General features: G+C 38.8%; 1 protein-coding gene across 2 annotated transcripts in view; it reads left to right on the top strand.

The window, feature by feature from the left end:
• The window catches only part of PCCA (propionyl-CoA carboxylase subunit alpha), a 456,600-nt gene that overhangs the window by 247,626 nt on the left and 187,734 nt on the right, over positions 1–21,240 (top strand). For both annotated transcript variants that reach the window (XM_023218016.2, XM_023218015.2), the window contains exon 18: positions 5,382–5,484. In XM_023218016.2, the coding sequence (XP_023073784.1) occupies positions 5,382–5,484 (103 nt within the window). The remainder of the gene's footprint in view (positions 1–5,381; positions 5,485–21,240) is intronic.

Raw genomic sequence — 21,240 nt, 5'->3', positions numbered from 1 at the left:
AAATGATAAGAGATATGGAGGGAAGATCCAAAAGATTTTACACATAAATGCATACTAGGAGTTCCATGAAAAGAAAAATGGGAATGAAGGATATTTTTAAAGAAATAATAGAGAATGTTTTCTCACTGTTCTTAAGAAAGTGTTAGGACTCTTGGAAAGAGTCACTGAGATTCAGACAGGATTAATTTAAAGTAACTCCACTAGGCATATAAAAAACAAATACTTTTTTAAAGCTTCTAGCAGAAAAGAAAGAAGATGCGAGGAATGTACAGTGAGATTATGTTCGTACTCTATAAACTGGAAGTTAGAAATCTTAGAATAGTGTCTGCTGCATAGGAAGGAATTTGACTCAAGAGTACTATACCCAGCTAAGATATTGTCATCAATATAAACAAAGTTGTTTTCAGTTAAATAAGGATTCAGAACTATTTTACCATATATATTCCTTTTGAGGAAATTGCTAAAGAAAATACTTTAACCAGTTTTGAGGTAAGATGATAGCTTAAAAATATATACTTTTTTTTGCCCTATCCCCAAATCCACTGACTTGAGTTTTTTAAAGACACAAGCCCACTAGGAAACAGAAAGGAAATAGCATTGGGTAAAATGAAAAGCTGAAAGATGATTCTTAACTGACTTAGTAACCTAAGAAAGTTTAATCCTAAGCTGACAATGGAGAAACTGAGAAGTAGCTCATTACCACTGCAGAACCCTTCAGAAGTCTGAATAATTATTAGCTCCAGGTACCGTGGGAAATTCCTAAAGGAGCACTACTGGCCTAAAATCTCTGTAAAATTTTCTCCATATCACTTCCTTCACTCTTCAGAGTAAGGCGACTCTCTCTCCCTCATCCTGGTTAAAGCTTTCAGATTCTTTTCTGCAGAGGATAAAAACCAGGGGGCACCAGGCACAGGAGGACAAAGAATTGAGGGAACATGGACATACTAAATGTGACACTCCCTGCCCCAGCCTTCATTCCTCAGTTGGTTCCCAGGATACTGGCAGACACACAGGTGCGCACAGACATGAGAGTAGAAGATCCTTGAAAAATCTAACCCCCAGTGAGATTACTTAAAGATCCCCCAATAAAATAGTCCAGCCACATTACCCTACAGACAAAGCTGCCAATGGTCAACAAAGCCATAGCCCACAAAGAGAGAACAGGCCTGGCTCAGAATCAGGACCTCTATCCGCATTATTTAATACAACACTATGGCCGGGCGTGGTGGCTCACGCCTGTAATCCCAGCACTTTGGGAGGCCGAGTGGGGCGGATCACCTGAGGTCGGGAATTCGAGACCAGACTGACTAACCTGGAGAAACCCCGTCTCTACTAAAAATACAAAATTAGCCGGGCGTGGTGGCGTGTGCATGTAATCCCAGCTATTGGGGAGGTTGAGGCAGGAGAATCGCTTGAACCCAGGAGGTAAAGGTTGTGGTGAGCCGAGATCGCGCCACTGCACTCCAGCCTGGGCAACAAGAGCAAAACTCTGTCTCAAAAAACAAAAACAAACACACAGAAAAACCAGAAAATACTACACTTAATGGGAACCCATGCATAGCTGTTAAAATAAATGGTAGACCTAAAACCACTTGGGAAATACGCAGATCAGGCTTCTTGAAAACTGCATCACGCCGATGAGGGTGGCCAGTAGCATCAGGGTCATAGTGGCATGTCACAAAGCTTGTGGGTGCTGCTACATGGTTCTGAACTCCAGTAATTAGTGGCTTAATGAACAAGGAGAGGAGATAATAAACATATAGGTATAGGGGTTGGGACTTGTACTTGAAATTATCTCCCCAGAAGTTTCAGAAGGTAATAGTTGTGAGGAGGAAGTTTTTCTGCTTTCAATCACAAATACTTATAGAGCCTGTTGGATCAAAGGTTGTGCTCTAGGCTCTGGGAATACAGAGGTGAAATTGTCAAAAAGCCTAAGGCTTTTAAAACCAAGAGCTGCAGCTTTTTCCAGACATGTCTTCACTGAAGAGCCCACTGGGCCCAGCCTCGTTGACAGCGCAGTAGAGGATCTAAGCTTGAATGCTGTGAACGTTCCAAGGCTGAGTTTAAGAAAACCTTAGAACTCCATCTAGACCTGTAACAAGTACAAGTGACTTGCTCCTCTGAAGAGTGCTTGAGGCTGCATGTGTCCTGCATGTGAGGCTGGAGCTCTCAGTCCTTCTGCCTCCTCAACACCTGTATTCCACACGTACCCAGCAGCATCCTCTCAGTCTTCTCCGTCAGGTTTGGGGGAGAGGGGAAACCAAGTGTCGGATTACAGCAGTCTTGGTTTACGTTCACACTCGCTGAAAGGGGTAGGAAGAATTGGAGAGCTTTTTAAATACATACTGTGCCCCCAAGTTGCAGGTGCGTAGGATTCTTCAGTAAACAGAAAAAGGAGCTGCCCTCATGGGACTTACATTCCAGCAGGTTAGCAGGCAGCATGCATTCCCAGCTCCCCTCGTGGCAGCCAGGCAGGGTTTACAGATTAGAAGCTACTCAGAAAAGGGAATGAGGTACATTCGCCTTAGCTTACTGTCCCAGAATGCAGTGTCGGTGTGTCTGACTCAACACCAAACTGGTCCACCACCCCCAGAGGGCAAACAGTGGAGACCATTCAAAGGGAGCTCAAGGTCAGAGCCAGGGAAGACATGCCTTACTTAGTATCAGGCTGCAGGGGAGCTTGCAGAGATTGAGGCCACTGTGGCCCGTGATCAGGAGTAGCATGATGCTAGAATTGTTATAAGAATAGGTCAGTTACGATCAGGCTTCTTATACAGAGCCTGTTGGAACTGAGTCTCTGTTTTGAAGTGGAATAGCAATAAAATGCTTGAAGTTGATGTGCATCATATCAGTTTGCCCGGGAGATGTGATGAATGATGGTCCATTTTATTTGGGAGACCGCTCTTGATATTGCCTGGATCCGGGCACTAATAGTTGGTTAGACCAGAGGAAATACTGATTGAGCATCTTGCAGTGAATGGGTTCCCCTAATGCACTGCGTCTTCCCTTGCTGATGGTATTATACTGTGCATATGTGTCTAAAGAACTGACTTGTAAAGGACTTTGATTGTGAACCACCATGAGAAATACATTTTATTTCTCCTGCCATAGTATACACGCATATAAACACACACAACATTGTCATGTAAAATACGGTGTTTAAAGTGCTCTGATAATTTGTCCTGCTGTACATGACACATTAAGCTGGCTTCAGGAACTACTAAACAGTTTCTTTACACAGTTCGATCAATATCAGTCCAGAACAGTTGTATTCAAAGTGAGATCTGCTGACTGGTAGCATCAGCATCACCCTGGAGCTTGTTAGAAATGCAGATTATTACCCCTTGCTCTCATACCTTTTACCAGTCAGTCCGCTGGTGAAGCACACACAGCACCTTTAATCCAGGTGATTCGGATGTTTGGTGAAGTTTGAGAAGCACTGGTTCTTTTTACACTCCAGAGAGCTTTTGTGATTATATGTATTGATATTTACCACATTATAAATTAAAACTGAGGAGCTTGAAAATATCTACTCATTTGTTCTGGAAGTCATAGTAATAAATCCATTCCGTGTTGACATGAGAGCAGTGATGTCATCACATCACACAATGTGTGTCCCTTGGATCTGGGAACCTCTGTGGTATACTCTTGAGAAAACTAGAGTTAAAAAAGCAAATACATTTTAGTAGTTGTATGAAAATCGTTTGACCTTGGAAGGACTCCTGGGGACTCCCAGTTGTTGGCAGGTCATGCTATGAGAACTGTTCTTCTCAACTCTGTGTTTTGACAAGACTGAGACCAAATTTTTGTAATACTTCTTATATAGAATAATTATGTAATCATATGGGATGTTTTCGTCACTGCTTAGGTGTCTGGGGAAAAGGAGGAACTTTCCAATGCCCATAAGAGTATGGTTGATTAGGCTGTCGTGAGGATCTAGTATTGAATTCCCAGAACCAGTTGGTGGATCCCGTATTTGTATTATGTTTTATGTAATGTCTAGGTTTGTCTCAAAGAGGGTGGCTCACCTGTGCTCTCCTTGCCCTTCAGGGAGCAGATAGATTACTTCCCTGTGGAAAATTGTGCTGTAGATATTGAACGCATTTGTATCTTAATTTTGAATGTTTTTAGTCTTATTTGTATTTTGAGTGATTTTTAGACATAATGTTTAAATTACTTCATTTCTTCCAAATAAGTTTGGGCAACTGGTTTTTTTTTTCTTTTTTTGAATCGTACATTTGTTTCTTGGTATCTGTGGGTGATTGGTTCTAGGACCCTTTCAGATACAGAAATCCACAGAAGCTCAGGTCCCTGGTGTTGTATTTACATATAACCTACACATGTCCTCCCTGTACTTTAAATCATCTCTAGATTACGTATAATGCTTATACAATGTAAATGCTACATAAATCATCGTTATACTGCATTGCTTTGGGAAAAATGACAAGAAAAAAAAGCCTGTCCATGTTCAATACAGACAACAATACATTTTTTTTTTCCTCAAATATGTTCAACCTGCAGTTGTTTGAATCCATGCAGGGTTGACTGTAAAAGTAGCACCTTATGGCTGACGAGCCAGCATTCAAGTTGCTCATACTGTCCTATTTAATACTCTACTATCTGTATGTAGTACTGTGGTAAATAGTTTTAGATTTGTGATGAGGTTACAGAGCTGTCAAGGGACGTTTTAACCTGTAGACCGTGGAGTATTAGAATCCTACCTTGACTCACAACCTTCTTGAAGAATTATGCAAATTCTTCAATCAGTCACTCACGCCAGGCCTTCGCGGCCTGCTGACTATTCCAGGTCCAGCTGTGTAGTGGTAGGAAGATAGTATGAGTGAGAGGAGGAGAGAGACTGGTTGGTTGATTGGGATTCATGCAGAGAGGCAGAAGTATCACGGCGTGATATTCTTTGGAACTTCGCACTAGAAAGCATTGCCTTGTCTGTGTCCTTGACCAGCCGCTCTCCTTTTCTCCAGGGACTGGGGCTTCTTGCACGCTATCCTCACTTTGCTCAGCAGGGAAGCTGGGCTGGGAAGGTACAGAGAGAAGCAGATGTGAGGAGCTTATGCTTTTCCTGGAGATCTCTGTGTGGAATTTTTTTTTTAATTGTTTTTGTTCTGTGCATCTGTTTAATATCTTCTTTCCCAAATTAAACTTCTTTTCCAATATAAACTTCCCGTGGGCAGGATTTTGTTGTCTTATTTGAATGGTCTTGCTCCCTCAACGTCCGCACACCCCAGTGCCTAGTACAATCCGAGCTGCATAATAGAGGCCCTATAAAATACTTGTTTGAATGACTAGTAATTCTATAAGAGAGAAGCACAGAGGTTAACATATATGATTGACTGATTGACTGGTTGATTGATTTCCCTCAGGACACTTGCTAACCAGGAGCGAGAAGAACCAGTTACTGGCAATAGCGTCGTCCTTGTTTGTGGCTTTCCAGTTAAGAGCACAACATTTTCAAGAAAATTCAAGGTATGGTCATCATTTAAAACAGAATAAATGAGCAGAGCAATATTGATAATCCAGTCTACATAGGAAATAACTAATAAAAGATGTGGCTGATCTCCGTTCTAGAGATCTTATGGGTCTTTGGAGAAGTATAATAAAGTCACACTGTATAGATATGATATTGCTTACATTTTGTTTAAACAAGTTTTTTAAGTTCAGAAAGGATAAAAGGATCTTGGCCCTTTTAATTTGAACCTAAGAAGATGTTCTGAAATCTGATGGGAAATCCATTCGAGTAGTTAGTGTTTATGATTTCTGTTTTATTTATTTATCTTGAAAAACGTTTGGAGAAGTATATTAAAAGTAGAAATGAATCTGGGCAGTTAAAAAAACATATATCAGAAACTAGTGAAGACACAAGAAGGAATTAACACCAGGTTGAGTTAGTCATTTGTGAGGCGCAAGTGTGCCTTTTAGCTTCCTAGTGACCCAGGTAAAAGGGGAACATGCTTTACATCAGGATAAATAGGAAGAAAACCTCAATGTCATTGGTGCTTCTAGAGAGAGGATTATTTATGAGTGTGTGTTTACTTGCTGGAGCAATCCTTTTAAAGGAATCATGCTGTTGATAAATTGTTACTTCAATTTCTTTTCCTTTTTACTTTTTCACAAGAGAAAGAACAAAGATTTTAAAAAAGTGAAAAAAAAAAGATGGAAGGTGACCAACTAGCTTTGAAAAGCACAAATCAGAAACTGAAATTACCCCTGAAGAATTAGGCAGAGGAGAAACTAAATTGGATTTAGGCTGTATCTTAGTGGCTAATGCGGTTTTATTCCAAAAATCTCAGTGTAGTTGGTACTCTTTACTTGTTCTCTTTACCTAGAAAGAATAGGAAGCTTACGGTGCATCTTTATACAAGTTATGATTTGGTAGCTACCAGGGAGAGATGAAGGGATATAGAATATCAGTAAATGAATGACTGGACGGAGGAGGAAGATCGTCAATAGAACCATGAATCTGCTTGTGCATCTGTTTAATATCTTCTTTCCCAATATAAACTTCCCGCGAGCAGGATTTTGTTGTCTTATTTGAATGGTCTTGCTCCCCCAATGTCCGCACACCCCAGTGCTTGTTGTTTGGTTGTTTTTTCTCCCTATAGTTGTGCTGTCTAGTATGGGAGGCACTAGCCATGTATGGCAATTAAGATTAAAGTGAATGGAAGAACCCTTTTCAAAGTCACCTGAAATGTGGCTACATTTCAGCTGTTCCGTAGCCACACGTGCTTAGCAGCAACTGCTCAACTCAGAGAGCCTTTCCACCATGGCAGGTGTATTTCCATCAAGTTCTGTTGGACAGCGTTTGTCTGGAGGGATGTGTGTGTAGGAGAGAATGCTGCTTTTGTTTTAAAACCTGAATGCCATATTTCTTATTATTCTTTTGATAAATGCAGTATTCATATCCTAATTACCTTCAGATGTTATTTGGACCTTGATTATTTCAGAAGTTCTGAGTGTAGCTAAATATGACTGGTTTGATTTTTAAGAAATGTATGCAAGTTATTTTCAGAGAGTGCTGCCTTACTGTGTGGAAGAATCTGAAAAGGGCTTAAAAAGATGGAGAATAAAAACCTGTAATCCCATAATTATTCAATAATTACTTTTAATGTTTTGGTAGAATCCCTTCAAAGTGTATGTATATGTATATATGCGTGTGTATATATGTATTTTTATATACATATATGTAGCATTTATACTTTGCATAGAGTCATCCTGGGAATATGGTTTGAATTACTTGTGCAAGATAAACAGCAGTATATTAATCACCCATGCACTCATTATCTAGCTTCAACAACCGTAAAAAACTACCTTCCTTGTTTCATCTTTACCTCTACCCACTCCACACTTTCCCCATTTGTTAATTTTTTAAGGTAAAATGTACAAACACACATATATACACTTCTTACCTGTACAGTTTTTGTTTTTATTTTTTGAAACAGAGTCTTGCTCTGTTGCCCAGGCTGGAGTGCAGTAGTGCAATCTCGGCTCACTGCAGCCTTCATCTCCCGGGTTCAAGCGATTCTCCTGCCTCAGCCTCCCGAGGAGTTGGGACTACAGGCATACACCACCACGTCTGGCTAATGTTTTTTTTGTATTTTTAGTAGAGATGGGGTTTTGCCATGTTGTATGGGCTAGTCTCAAACTCCTGGGCTCGTGTAATCCAGTTTGCCAGCCTTGGCCTCCCAAAGTGCTGGGATTACAGACCTGAGCTAGGCGAAACCTCATCTCTACTATAAGTACAAAAATTAGCCAGGCGTGGTGGCGGGTGCCTGTAATCCCAGCTACTAGGGAGGCTGAGGGAGGAGAATTGCTTGAACCCAGGAGGCGGAGGTTGCAGTGAGCCAAGAACGTGCCACTGCACCCCAGCCTGGGCAACAAAAGCGTGACTCCGTCTCAAACAAACAAACAAACAAAAATAAGCTAAACAATCTAATAAAAAACGGGCAGTAGGTTTCACGTAGACTTTTTATCAGAGAAGATAAATGAATGGCACGTAAGTTCATGATAAAATGCTCAGCATCATCAGTTAGTGGAGAAACAAAATCACATATTTATATCACTGCACACCCACTAGAATAATATGCATCAAGTAATGAGTGGATAAATAAAAAGTGGCATATCCATACCACGAGCTTATTCAGCAGTAACAAAGAATAAACAGCTACATTCACTAATGTGTGTAAATCTCAGAAATAACATGTGAAGAGACAGAAACTAGATAAAGAAGACTATGTCATGTATGACTTCGTTTATTTGAAATTTCTAGGAAAGGCAAAAGTATAAAGAACAAAAGAAAGATCAGTGGTGGTCTGGGTATGGGAGCAAGAGTGACTGCACATGAGTTTTATTGTTCTAAAACTGGATTGTGGTGATGGATGTACAACTATATAAATGTATTACAATCTCACTTGATCTTAGCCAAAAGGCCGAGAAGTGATATAAATGTATTACAATCTCATCAGACTGTACAATTAAAATGTATAGATGTTATTGGCCAGGTGCAGTGGCTTACGCCTGTAGTCCCAACTTTGGGAGGTCAAGGCGGGCTGATCGCATGAGACCAGGAGTTCGAGACCAACCTGGCCAACATGGCGAAACCCTGTCTGTACTGAAAATACAAAAATTAGCCAGGCGTGGTGGTGCATGCCTGTAGTCCCAGCTACTCGGGAGGCTGAGGCAAGAGAATTGCTTGAGCCTGGGAGGCATAGGTTGCAGTGAGCTGAGATCACGCCACTGCACTCCAGCCCAGGTAACAGAGTGAGACCCTGTCTCGAAGTAATAAAATAAAAAGTAAAATGTGTAGATGTTATACGTGTAAATTATATCTTAATGCAACTTAAAAAAAACTGTACATGTAGGTACCAGCAAAGGGCTTGAAAGAGGTTAAGATGATGGAAGATACATGTAAAAATAAATTGTATTTGAAACTTGAGTAGAAACAGATACTAAGGAGTCAGGTTACTGACATGGAAGACTTGGTGGATGGTGGTAATAACAACAGTGCAAGAGCTGCTTTGAAAGGAAAATATGAAAAATTCTATTTAGGGAGTTGAGTTTGAGATCCTTGACAACCATAATTGTAGCTCCTAAGGACTTAGCAATATGATATATCCCTATCCCTTTGACTGTTTCTTCTTTAATAATAATATATATGCCCCTTTGAGCCCATTAGGAAATGCTTGGGGCATGCTTTTGTACTCATTAATTCAATGATTTTTTTCGTAATAATAAAATGCACACAGTTTTAGACTTCAACTGTGTTCCTTAAAGTGTACTCCATAGAGCACTAGTTTGGGGGAGGTATTAAAAGGCATTACTTAAGAAAATGTTTCTGCCGGGCGCGGTGGCTCAAGCCTGTAATCCCAGCACTTTGGGAGGCCGAGGCAGACTTCGTCATTATTATCATATCGAGACCATCCTGGCTAACACGGTGAAACCCCGTCTCTACTAAAAAATACAAAAAAACTAGCCGGGCAAGGTGGTGGGCGCCTGCAGTCCCAGCTACTGGGGAGGCTGAGGCAGGAGAATGGCGTAAACCCGGGAGGCGGAGCTTGCAGTGAGCCAAGATCCAGTCACTGCACTCCAGCCTGGGTGACAGAGCGAGACTCCGTCTCAAAAAAAAAAAAAAAAAGAAAAAAAAAGAAAATGTTTCTGTGTTTAAATAAACGTGGAAAATCCCTTGTTAAGTTGGAAACCTCTTAGAGACTGTCATACAGGAACACCTCATTTCATTGTCCTTTGCTTTATTGCACTTCTCAGATATTGCATTTTTTACAGATTGAAGGTTTATGGCAACCCTGCATTGAGCAAGTCTTTTTGTGCTGTTTTTCCAACAGCATGTATTCACTGTCTCTTTGTCACATTTTGGTAATTTTCATAACATTTCAGACTTCGTCATTATTATCATATCTGTTTTGGTGATCTGGGATTAGTGATCTTTGATGTTCCAATTGTAATTGTTTTGGGGTGCCACAAACCATGCACATGTAAGATGGTGAACTTAATTGACAAATGTGTGTGTTCTGATTCACTGACCCAGCCATTCCCAGTGTCTCTCACTCTCCTTGGGTCTCCCTATTCCCTGAGATACAGTAATATTGAAGTTAGGCTAATTAATAACAAAGCAGTGGCCTTTAAGTGTTCAAGTGAAAGGAATAAGTAGCACATCTTTCACTTTAAATCAAAAGGTAGAAATGATTAAGCTTAGTGAGGAAGGCATGTTGAAACCCGAGGCAGGCTAGGCCTCTTGTGCCAAATGGTTAGCCAAGTTGTGAATGCAAAGGAAAAGTTCTTGAAGGAAATTAAAAGTGCTATTCCAGTGAACATATAAATGATAAGAAAGTGAAACTGCCATTTTGCTGATATTGAGAAAGTTTTATAGGTCTGGACAGAAGATCAGACCAGCCACAAAATTAACTTAAGTGAAAGCCTAATCTAGAGCAAGGCCCTAACTCTCTTCAATTCTGTGAAGGCTGAGAGAGGTGAGGAAGCTGCAGAAGAATAGCTTAAAGCTATCAGAGTGTGGTTCATGAAATTTAAGGAAAGAAGCTGTCTCCATAACGTAAAAGTGGAGGGGAAGCTGCAACTGCTGATGTAGAAGCTGCAGTAATTTATCTAGAAGATCTTACTAGGATCATCGATGAAGGTGGCTACACTGAACAGCAGATTTTCAACATAGATAAGACAGCCTTCTATTGAAAGAATATGCCATCTTGGACTTTCATAGCTGGAGAGGAAAAGTCAATTCCTGGCTTCAGAGCTTCAAAGGACTGATGGTAGGGGCTAAGGCAGCTGATGGCTTGAAGTAGAAGCCAGTTCACATTTACCGTTCCATAATCCCTAGGGTCTTTAAGAATTATACTAAATCTGCTCTGCCTGTGCTCTAGAAATGGAACAACAAAGCCTGGATGACAAAATGTACACTTACAGCATTATTTACTGATTATGTTGACCCCACTGTTGAGACCTACTCTCAAAACAAAAAATGTTTTTTTCCGAATGATTGCTGCTCATTGACAGTGCACCTGGTCACCCAAGAGCTCTGATGGAGAGGCACAAGGAGATTAATGTTGTTTTCACGCCTGCTAACACAACGTCCATTCTGTAGCTCATGGATCAGGGAGTCGTTTTGATTTTCAAGTCTTACTATTTAAGAAATACGTTTCACAAGGCGATAGCGGCCATAAATAGTGATTCCTTTGATGGATCTGGACAAAGCAAATTGAAAACTCTCTGGAAAGGATTCACCATTCTAGATCCCCTTAGGAACACTTGTGCTTCAATGGGCAAAATAAAAGATCAACATTAACAGGAGTTTGGAAGAACTGGCTTTGAGGTGTTCAAGAAGTCATTGAAGGAAATACCTACAGATGGGGTGGAAATAGCAAGAAAACTAGAAGTAGAATCTGAAGATGTGGCTGAATTGCTGCAGTCTCATGGTAGAACTTGAATGGAGTTCTTTGCTTCTAATGGATGAGCAAAGAAATTTTGCCTAAAAAGCAAAGTTTTTAAGATGGACTCTACTTCTGGTGAAGATGCTGTGAACATTGTTGAAAAGGATTTTAGAATATTACATTAACTTAGTTGCTGAAGCAGCTTAGAGGATTGACTCTAATTTTGAAAGAAGTTCTACTGTGGGAAAAATGGTATCAACATCATAACATGCTACAGGGAAACCTTTCATGAGAGGAAGAATCAATTGGTTTGGCAAACTTTATTGTTGTCTTATTTTAAGAAACTGCCGCAGCCTCCCCAGCCTTCAGCATCCATCAGCCTGATCAGTCAGAAGCCACCCTCTACCAGCAAAAAGATTATGACTCATTAAAGGCTTAGATGATGGTTAGCATGTTTTAGTAATAAAGTACTTTTTTTTTTTTTTTTTTTTTTTGGTTGTGTGTCGGTGTGTCGCTTTATTGCCTTGGCTGGAGTACAGTGGTGTGATCTCGGTTAACTGCAACCTCCACCTCCCAGGTTCAAGCAATTCTCCTGCCTCAGCCTCACAAGTAGCTGGGACTACAGGCATGTGCCACCACACCCGGCTAATTTTTTTGTATTTTTAGTAGAGACGGGGTTTCACCATGTTAGCCAGGATGGTCTCGATCTCCTGACCTTGTGATCTGCCTGCCTTGACCATCCAAAGTGCTGGGTTTACAGGTGTGAGCCACCATGCCCGGCCTAAAGTACTTTTTAATTAAAGTTTGTACATTGGTTTTAAGAGCTATTGCATGCTTAATAGACTACAATACAGTGTAAACGTAGCTTTTATACACATTGGAAAACTAACAAAAATTATTTCAGTAATTGCTTTATTGAAATATTTGCTTCATTGCAGTGGAACTGATCTCACAGTGTCTCCAAGGTATTCCTATATACTAAAATGCATTCTTAAACTCTTTAAGAGCAGGATATAGTTGGACTCTTACCTAAGCTCTTTTTTTTCTTGTGAAAACCATTTTCCTAAAAGCTCTTTGAAAAATTAATATTCCAATGAATGGTTTTGGGAAACACAGAGTACTTTATATTATGATTTATAGTGTTTTAGATAGTTCAAACACTAACATTCCTTAGAGATTGTTGAAATATTTAGGGCAGTTGCTTTATAAAGTAGAGGTTAAGAAGTAATCTTACTTTATAGTCTTCTGCTAATTTCTAGCTAAAATTGTAAATGTGATAATTGCTACATTAAAACATTTAAGTATCTTATTTTTGAACTCATTATCTTTTATAAATTAGAAACAAAATATGTATTTATGAACTATGTAGACTGCAAGGTCACTTATCCAGATAATTGCACATTTATTTCCTATACAGCAGAAATTGTTCATTTTTGGTGAGTTTATATTCTGTTGAAAAAAAGGTACTATCACTTATATAGTATTATCAGTTTATTGTAAAATTGCTACAACCTGTAACAGCGGAGAGCTGTAACATTTAGCAAATATACTGTGCTTCTTCACAAAGCGTAATCTTGTTTAGCTAAGTGAAGCTGTGTTTCTGACTTGCTTTCTGAGGAGGTCCCTGACACCTACATCATGAAAGCTGATGTAGAGTGTTTGAACCTTCACATTTTGGCTTTAGAGTCATGTTTTCACAATCGGCTTGGGAATGGAGTCTAAGAGTCACCCTCCAGGTGTGGCTCTGTGTTGCTTTGTCATGGGTGTGTTCGTGAAATGTTTTTCCTTCCAAACCAGTAGCCCACAGCCCTTCCTTTGTGTTGCTTGTTTTGGCTGGTGATCTTATTTTTCCAATTTCTCTATGGGCTTCACTCTTTCATCATTTATGACTTGGAAAAACACATTAATAATACATACCCCTAGTATTTGGATAGTAAAACGATAGTGGTACACTTTAGAAAAAAAGAAAAGTTAATGTCAGAAATAATAGCAATTTTTGGGGGGATGAATATAAAATAAATTTGATGAACTCAATTTTTTACTGACTTACCATGAAGGTTTCTTTTTATTTATTCTTAAACACTTATATTGACAGAAATGAATCGTTAAAAGCTAGTTATATTAAACAATCACTTTTTTTTAAGCTACAATGATTTTGTTGACATTGTAGTTTGATATAACAATTTGTTTCACTAACTGGTAATGATTGGAAGAAAAAATAGTAAAGATAACGTTTTACTCATTTTTAGTGATCTTTATTTTTGCTCAAAATGTCTGTTTTCCTTAGATCCAGATGTTGTTCTTGGATCTGGATTCAGCTTTCTTGAGAATCAGGGTAACTTATCCTGGCTCGAGTACTGCCCGTCATCCCAGGCATCTCAGACAGTAGTGAAGATACCATTCTGCCCTCTCTCAATTTCTTTACTTCCTCCTTTCTCCAGTGTTATTTCTTCATCCATTCCTTTCTTTTGTCAGGTTTTTGTAGCTGGACAGATTGTCCTTTATCCTTGCCTCTGCTCTATCATTCAGCCTTCCTAACTTCATAGTTATTATCTTTCTGCTGAGTTTCTTGCTTTATCATTGTAATGATCACCATTTCTAGGGCTGAACCAGCCAACTTTCTCGATAGTAGAATGTCTGGTGACTAAATTGTCTTTTTCTAGTAGAGGGCTGCTTTGCATTCCTGTTACTTTGCGGGTTTTAAGAATCTAGCAGGGGGCATGCCTCAGAGTAAGCCCTGACTCCCTTTTAGAGGTCAGTTCTCAGGATTGAGCCCTGCTGAGGTGGGTGTGGACAGTATTATCTCTTTTCATATGTTAAATATATTTTAAGATGTTTGAAAAGAAATGTTGACCCTGTGGGTCTTATAAAATCATCTTTTACTGCAGATATATAGTAAATTCATTACATTTTGTTGACCTGTTTTTGTTTTCTTCTTTCTTCCTTCACCCATTTTGCCATTCCATAGAGGTTATGGAGGATATGTTTAGAATCCTCATTTTTAAGCAAACAATTAGAAAAAAATCTGCAATGTTGATGTCTTTAATCCACTTGGAATTCACTTATGTGGACATTATGACGTGGGGTTCTTCTTTGTGATTTGGAAAGTTGCTGTGTTTATAAAACATTCTAGTCCACTCCCTGCAAATTAGTATTTGTTTATAATTCCAAGGTTGGCAAGACAGAAACACATGCAAGTTGTATATATTCTCTCTCCTCTCCCCACTGCCCTCCTCTTTCACGTGGGTATGCTTGCACACATGAACACACACCCCTGCATCTATGTAAATAGGTATGTTGTATTAGTCCATTCTTACATACCTATAAAGGCATACCTGAGACTGGGCAGTTTATAAAGAAAAGAGGTTTAATTGACTCATGGTCCCACATGGCTGGGGAGGCCTCAGGAAACTTACAGTCATGGCAGAAGGTGAAGGAAAAGCAGGCACATCTTCACATGGGTGGCAGGAGAGAGACAGCACAAAGGGGGAGGTGCTGCCTACTTTCAAACAACCAGATCTTTCTGTGAGAGCTCACTCACTATCACGAGAACAGCAAGCGGGAAATCTGCCCCCATTATCCAATCACTTCCCACCAGTTTCCTCCCCCAACACTGGGACTTACAATTCAACATGAGATTTGGGTGGGGACGTGGAACCAAACCATATAATATATATAAACATGTAAATACATTTTGTACATTTTGTGATATGGTGGCAAAACTACAATTTAGAGTTATAAGTCTAGATTTTAGTCATAACTCTACCACTTATTAGTAATGTGAGCTTAGGTATGTATTTTACTTTAAGCTTACCTATAAAATGATACTAATCTATATTCTGTCTTTTTCATGTGAGAATCATTGTTATTGTATAATTACATTGCAACACCCAGATTCTTTACCTCATTGTTATAAAGAAATAAAAAAGAATCTATAATATATTGTAGTACACAACTAAGTAAATGTATTATGAATAAACCAAAAGGAAACCATCAAGAATAAGATGCCGTATTTTTTACTTCTTTATACAATAGCTATACATATATATGACAAGAAAGAAAAAGTCAGAGTCTAGTTTTCTTCAGTGAAGTAAATAATGAGATGTTTTATGTTATATTCCAGTAAATAGGACACCATTAAAGTTTGTTTTTAATGTTATTTAATAAATATATTTCTTTGTGGGTTTTTATTTTGCTTTTATGCTTAAAAAGCAATATTTTCTACGTAAGATTTTGTAAAATATTTACTTATATTTTTATTTCTGGTCTTTTAGAAGTTTCCTTTATTACACTGGTATTTCATATTTCAAATTTATTATGTGTGATGATAGGAGATTGAGATCTGATTTTATTTTTTCGTATGGGTAACCAGTAGAATCAGTTCCATTTATTGACTTGCATATCCCTGCTTTTTTTTTTTTTTTTTTTTAATTAGAGACAGAGTCTTATTATGTTGCCCAGGTGTGAACATAGCTGATTGCAGCCCCAACCTCCTGGGCTCAAGCATTCCTCCCACCTCAGCCTTCTAAGTAGCTGGGACTATAGGCGTGCCCCATTATAGTAACTTTTCTCTTGTTTCTAGAGTGGCAGTTATATTACCTCCTGAGTCACTGGGGATGTTTGGGTATGGATAACAGAAACCCTGATTGAAACCGATACAGTTTTCATCGCATATAGAATTAAGAGGTTCAGAAGATATGAAGAATGAGGCTTAGTATGTTAGTCTGCTGAATGCAGCTGGAGAGGAGTAAGCAAGCTGTCGAATAGTAGGAAATGGAGTTGCGTCAGATGGGCTACCATCAAGGATTCCTGCTCTTAACTTTGAGTGAAGTGGGGAGCCATTGCAAGGTTTTGAGCAATGAAGAGTATGAGCAACATGTGTATTCACAAGATCTTCCTGGCTGCAGTGTTGCAGTTAGTCAACTGGAGTAAAAGGGGAAGCTGATGCCAGAAAGGGTAGGGTCCTAGGCCTGAGCCCTGAGACTCTTCAATATGAGAAAGCTAGAAAGATGAGGAGGATTCAACAAAGGAGACTTGAGAAGGAGATAGGTGGAAAACTAGGCCTGGGTGGAGTTCAGGGAGCCAAATGAAGAAAGGTTGGCAGCAGGGAGAAAGGAGTGTTCAACTGCACTGTGTCAGATGGGATGGAGAATGACCATTGACCTTTGAACAATGTGGACGTCACAGGAGACCTGACTAGAGCAGTTTTAGGGGAGGCACATGGAAAGTGGGGCTTAACTTTGGATTGGTGGGGGTTCAAGAAAGAGTGGGAGGGAGAAACTGGAGATTATAAATCCCAGCATCCCTTTTGAGGACTGACCTTTTTTTGTGTATACACATAGTCTGGTCTTATTTTGATTCTACCAGAAAATGGGCCATTCTTTTAAAAGGATGTCCTTTAAAAAAATGCATTATTACGCTGTCATCAGTTTCCCATGTTAAATATTCCTTGAAAAAGCGGTTTTCAAAGACTATACAATGTTAATATCTTTTAATAATTTAACATATGATGGAAAATCTTTCTCTGATAGAACCGACAAATCCAGAGAATGAATTTACATTAGGTCATGTTATACTAGTGGTCACTGACATTGCAGGGTGAGATGTGTACTCCACATCCCTTAAATACCGAAAATGCATACACTGAATTCTGTATGACCCTTATGGCATTTCCTCTTTTCAGTGATTCAAGTTGGGAAAATTAGAGTCACCTTTGGTTCTTTTGGCTCCCTCATATGGCACTGAATTGTTAGAGCAGTTGGCATGGTGCAGTGGATGGGACAAGCGCTAAGCGAGGTGTCAGGAGTCAGGATCTGGACCCAGCCCCACTGCCATGTTCCCAGGTTCCACAGGCCCTTGTGCACAATGATTCAGCTTTTAACTCAGTTTTCTCTTCTGAAAAATGGCAGTGTTGAATTGGATGATTACTGAAGCCTTTTTCAGGTCTGATGCTATTTGAATTGCATGAAGTCACAGGTTTTACTTTCTGGTTTCTTTTTTCTTTTCCTTTCTTTTCTTTTCTTTCTTTCTTTTTTTTTTTTTTTTCCGAGACAGTCTTGCTCTGTCATCCCGGCTGGCATGCAGTGGCATGATCTTGGCTCAGTACAGCCTCTGCCCCCTGGGCTCAAGCAATTCTCCTGCCTCAGCCTCCCAAGTAGCTGGGATTACAGGCATGCACCACCACGCCTGGCTAATTTTTGTATTTTTAGTAGAGACCGGGTTTTGCCATGTTGGCCAGGCTGGTCTCAAAATCCTGACCTCAGGTCATCCACCTGCTTTGGCCTCCCAAAGTGCTGGGATTACAGACATGAGCCACTGTGCCTGGCCACTTTCTGGTTTCTACTTTATCCTCATAATTTCTCTCTTGGTATTTGAGCAGGGGTTAAAGACTGAGAAAAAGAAACAACTTCACTATGGAAATACTTCAGCCTGAAAAGTTAAAATAAAGCACTCACTTTTGTGGAGGATGACTTTGGCTGCATGGAATCAGTGTACTTTGTGCTCAGGCTTACTAGGACATATCAAGTATCGTGACTGGTTACACAGCCTGGTGTCAGTTTAACTCTTTCAGCCACAGTAGCATAACGGGAAATTACTTGCACTTGGGTTCTCTGTATGTGCAGTCATTGTGTCTGCATTTGTATTGTATTATCTTTCCTCATCTGGCTTCCTGATAAAATGGAGAATTGATTTTTTAGTGATTTCTGCCTAGCAGAGACAATTATCTGTTTATTTTTCTTGGCCTTTCCTGGTTTCGGATACAGAATTTATTCACCTGTTATTAAATTTTTCAATTAGATGATAAAAATTTAAGGTTTTTGAAATATGATCTTAACCACTAAAAGATGGGTGGGGAGAGAAACACAGAAAAAAGTAACCATGTAAAAATAATTCCCAAGGAAAAGCAAGTGTTGTTGAATGGGTGCATATTGGCTCTTTTGCTAAAATGTCTTCTGAATTAAAAGAACATGTGAAATTATAACACATTTATACATCAATGAAAATAAAATTTATCATAACTTGTTTCATACTCTCAAATAAGCTACTTCACTGTGACAGTGAAGGTGATGTGATACCTGACTATACAATAAAAAAAAGCACTTTAAGTATATATTTACAAACGTATGTATACACTCTTTGTCTTTGAAAATATCTACTTTCATTTGAGCAAATAAATCCCCTAAAAGCAATAAGATGAGCTAAAACATTAACTCAGTCATTATCATTTAGGCTTCCTCACTTTTTACTATGTCTGTTAACGATATTTTCAGTTACTTATTATGACTGTGTTTAAGGCGGTTTAGAAATCTATGTGAGATTAAGTACAAGATACTTGGTGGAGAAGAAAGCATATTTACATATTTTTGCTAACTATTATATTGTAAAATATTTTTATTTTGATCCTACTGTATGAGCTGAGTGGAAGACAGAATAGCCTGATTATTGCCAGAGAATTTCTCTGTTCCCTGCAATGATTCCAGAAGCTCTTGCACACTTCATCAGTATTATTGTAATTCTTTGGCTGCAGGATATTTGGCAGCTGTTGCACCCCACTGGCAAATCCTATTCATACTTCTTTCTCATTCACCATTGCCATTGGAGAATTGATTTCTCTCTCCTCTACTCTAACCTTTCCCAATTCATTTTGGATTGTTCAATGTGAAACATTTTAATTTCATATCATACAGCTATTCAGCTTACAGTCCCTTTTTTAACCCGTCACCAGGGTAACAGCATAGCATGCTTTCTTTAGGCAATCAAGTTTTTATTTCACATGCTTAATGTTGCATTAAATGTTTGCATTTTGTTTAACCCCCCTTAAATACTTTGAACTCTGGATATGTTTTATAGGATAATGAAATCCTTGATTTTTGAATTGAAACTAAATCAGCACCATCAGTGCATTTATAGTAAAATGTCAGAAGATTAATTTACATAATACAAAGATTATTATTAAAAACCCAAGTTAGCTGATCTGTGTAAGGCAATTTTCTGTAGATAATGGAGGAATATTTGTATATATTATAATATTTGTGTTCAGCCTTGTTCCAAAAAAGGATTTAAAAGTCGTTTAGAGATTGTCAGTGAGATAAGTATAAAACTTAAAAGAGGAATAGATTTGGTGCAAATGGGAAAATACATCTTTTGAACCCATTACTTGATTTTTCAGTATAATGCTTTTTTCTCTGTTTGTATATATGAAGATTTGGTTACTTGATTTTTCAGTATAATGCTTTTCTCTATATTTGTATATATGAAGACCATAATGATTTATGCATGTGGCAATGGGTGAAGTAACGAGATGTACTAGAGTTAGATTCGGCATCTTTTCTAGGAGACCAGTGTGGGCATTATGTGCTTTAACATCTCTTCATCAGTTTACTTTAGAACTACCTTTTCCTGATGAGTTTGCATCCTTTGTAGGGACATGGATGCAGCTGGAAACCATCATTCTTAGCAAACTATCACAAGAACAGAAAACCAAACACCGCGTGTTCTCACTCATAGGTGGGAACTGAACAATGAGATCACTTGGACTCGGGAAGGGGAACATCACACACCGGGGCCTATCACGGGGAGGGGGGAGGGAGGAGGGATTGCATTGGGAGTTATACCTGATATAAATGATGAATTGATGGGTGCTGACGAGTTGATGGGTGCAGCACACCAACATGGCACAAGTATACATATGTAACAAACCTGCACATTATTCACATGTACCCTGGAACTTAAAGTATAATTAAAAAAAATTTATATATATATAGAGAGAGAACTACCTTTTCCTTAAAATAAATAATTTAATAATAATAGATTAGTGAAGATAAAAATGCATATGTTTAGATAGTGATTATTTGACTTGAATTGGATAGACCTCAGTTTCCCTTTACGGAGCTACCTAGTCATCTTTTCAGCCTTATCCCCAATAATACGTTCAATGAAATTTGTTCTGTGAATAAATCCTGTGATGTTTGGAAAATACTAAGAAATGTGTAAGACAAGGTAGAGCACAGACTAGCAAACCATGTTGTTTGAAAGCGTTGTTGTTTTAAAGGGTATTGTCAGTATACTAGCTGTTTCAATGTCCTTATATTCCATTATACAATCACCAAAGCTTTCACGTTAATCTACAGGGTAAACACTGATTTAAGCTACTTGTTCTTTTCTTTTAAACCATCTTTTAATAAGTTCTTTTTTACAATAAATGTATGTGTGTTTATTATCTTATTCTTGATTTTTGTTTTCTTTGGAAATTCTGGTTTCTTACAGTGTATCAGACTATTTAGAAATGTTGAGTATTCATATGCAACTAGTGGCCCTGAATGTAGATACTACATTAGTCTAGATGACCAGTGTTCTGATCATCCACAAACATCACCTTCTTTCAGTAAGTTTCTCAATATATATTTTAATGATGATAAACTTTTACCTCCAGAGTTAAAGTTATCAGATCATTCCAAAAATAACAAATAGTACTCCATGTGATAAGATGCATGTGCTGGCTGGGCGTGGTGGTTCACACCTGTAATCCCAGCACTTTGGGAGGCCGAGTTGGGCGGATCACGAGGTCAAGAGATCGAGACCATCCTAGCTAACATGGTGAAACCCCATCTCTACTAAAAATACAAAAAAATTAGCCAGACATGGTGGTGGGTGCCTGTAGTCCTAGCTAATTGGGAGGCTGAGGCAGGAGAATGGCATGAATCTGGGAGGCGGAGCTTGCTGTGAGCCGAGATCGTGCCATTGCTCTCCAGCCTGAGTGACAGATCGAGACTCTGTTTCAAAATAATAATAATAATAATAATAATAATAATAATAATAATAATAATAA

Source organism: Piliocolobus tephrosceles, chromosome X, assembly GCF_002776525.5.
Source record: "Piliocolobus tephrosceles isolate RC106 chromosome X, ASM277652v3, whole genome shotgun sequence".
Taxonomy (NCBI): domain Eukaryota; kingdom Metazoa; phylum Chordata; class Mammalia; order Primates; family Cercopithecidae; genus Piliocolobus; species Piliocolobus tephrosceles.
The sequence above is the reverse complement of the archived record's forward strand: the minus strand, read 5'-3'. Positions and strand labels throughout refer to the sequence as shown.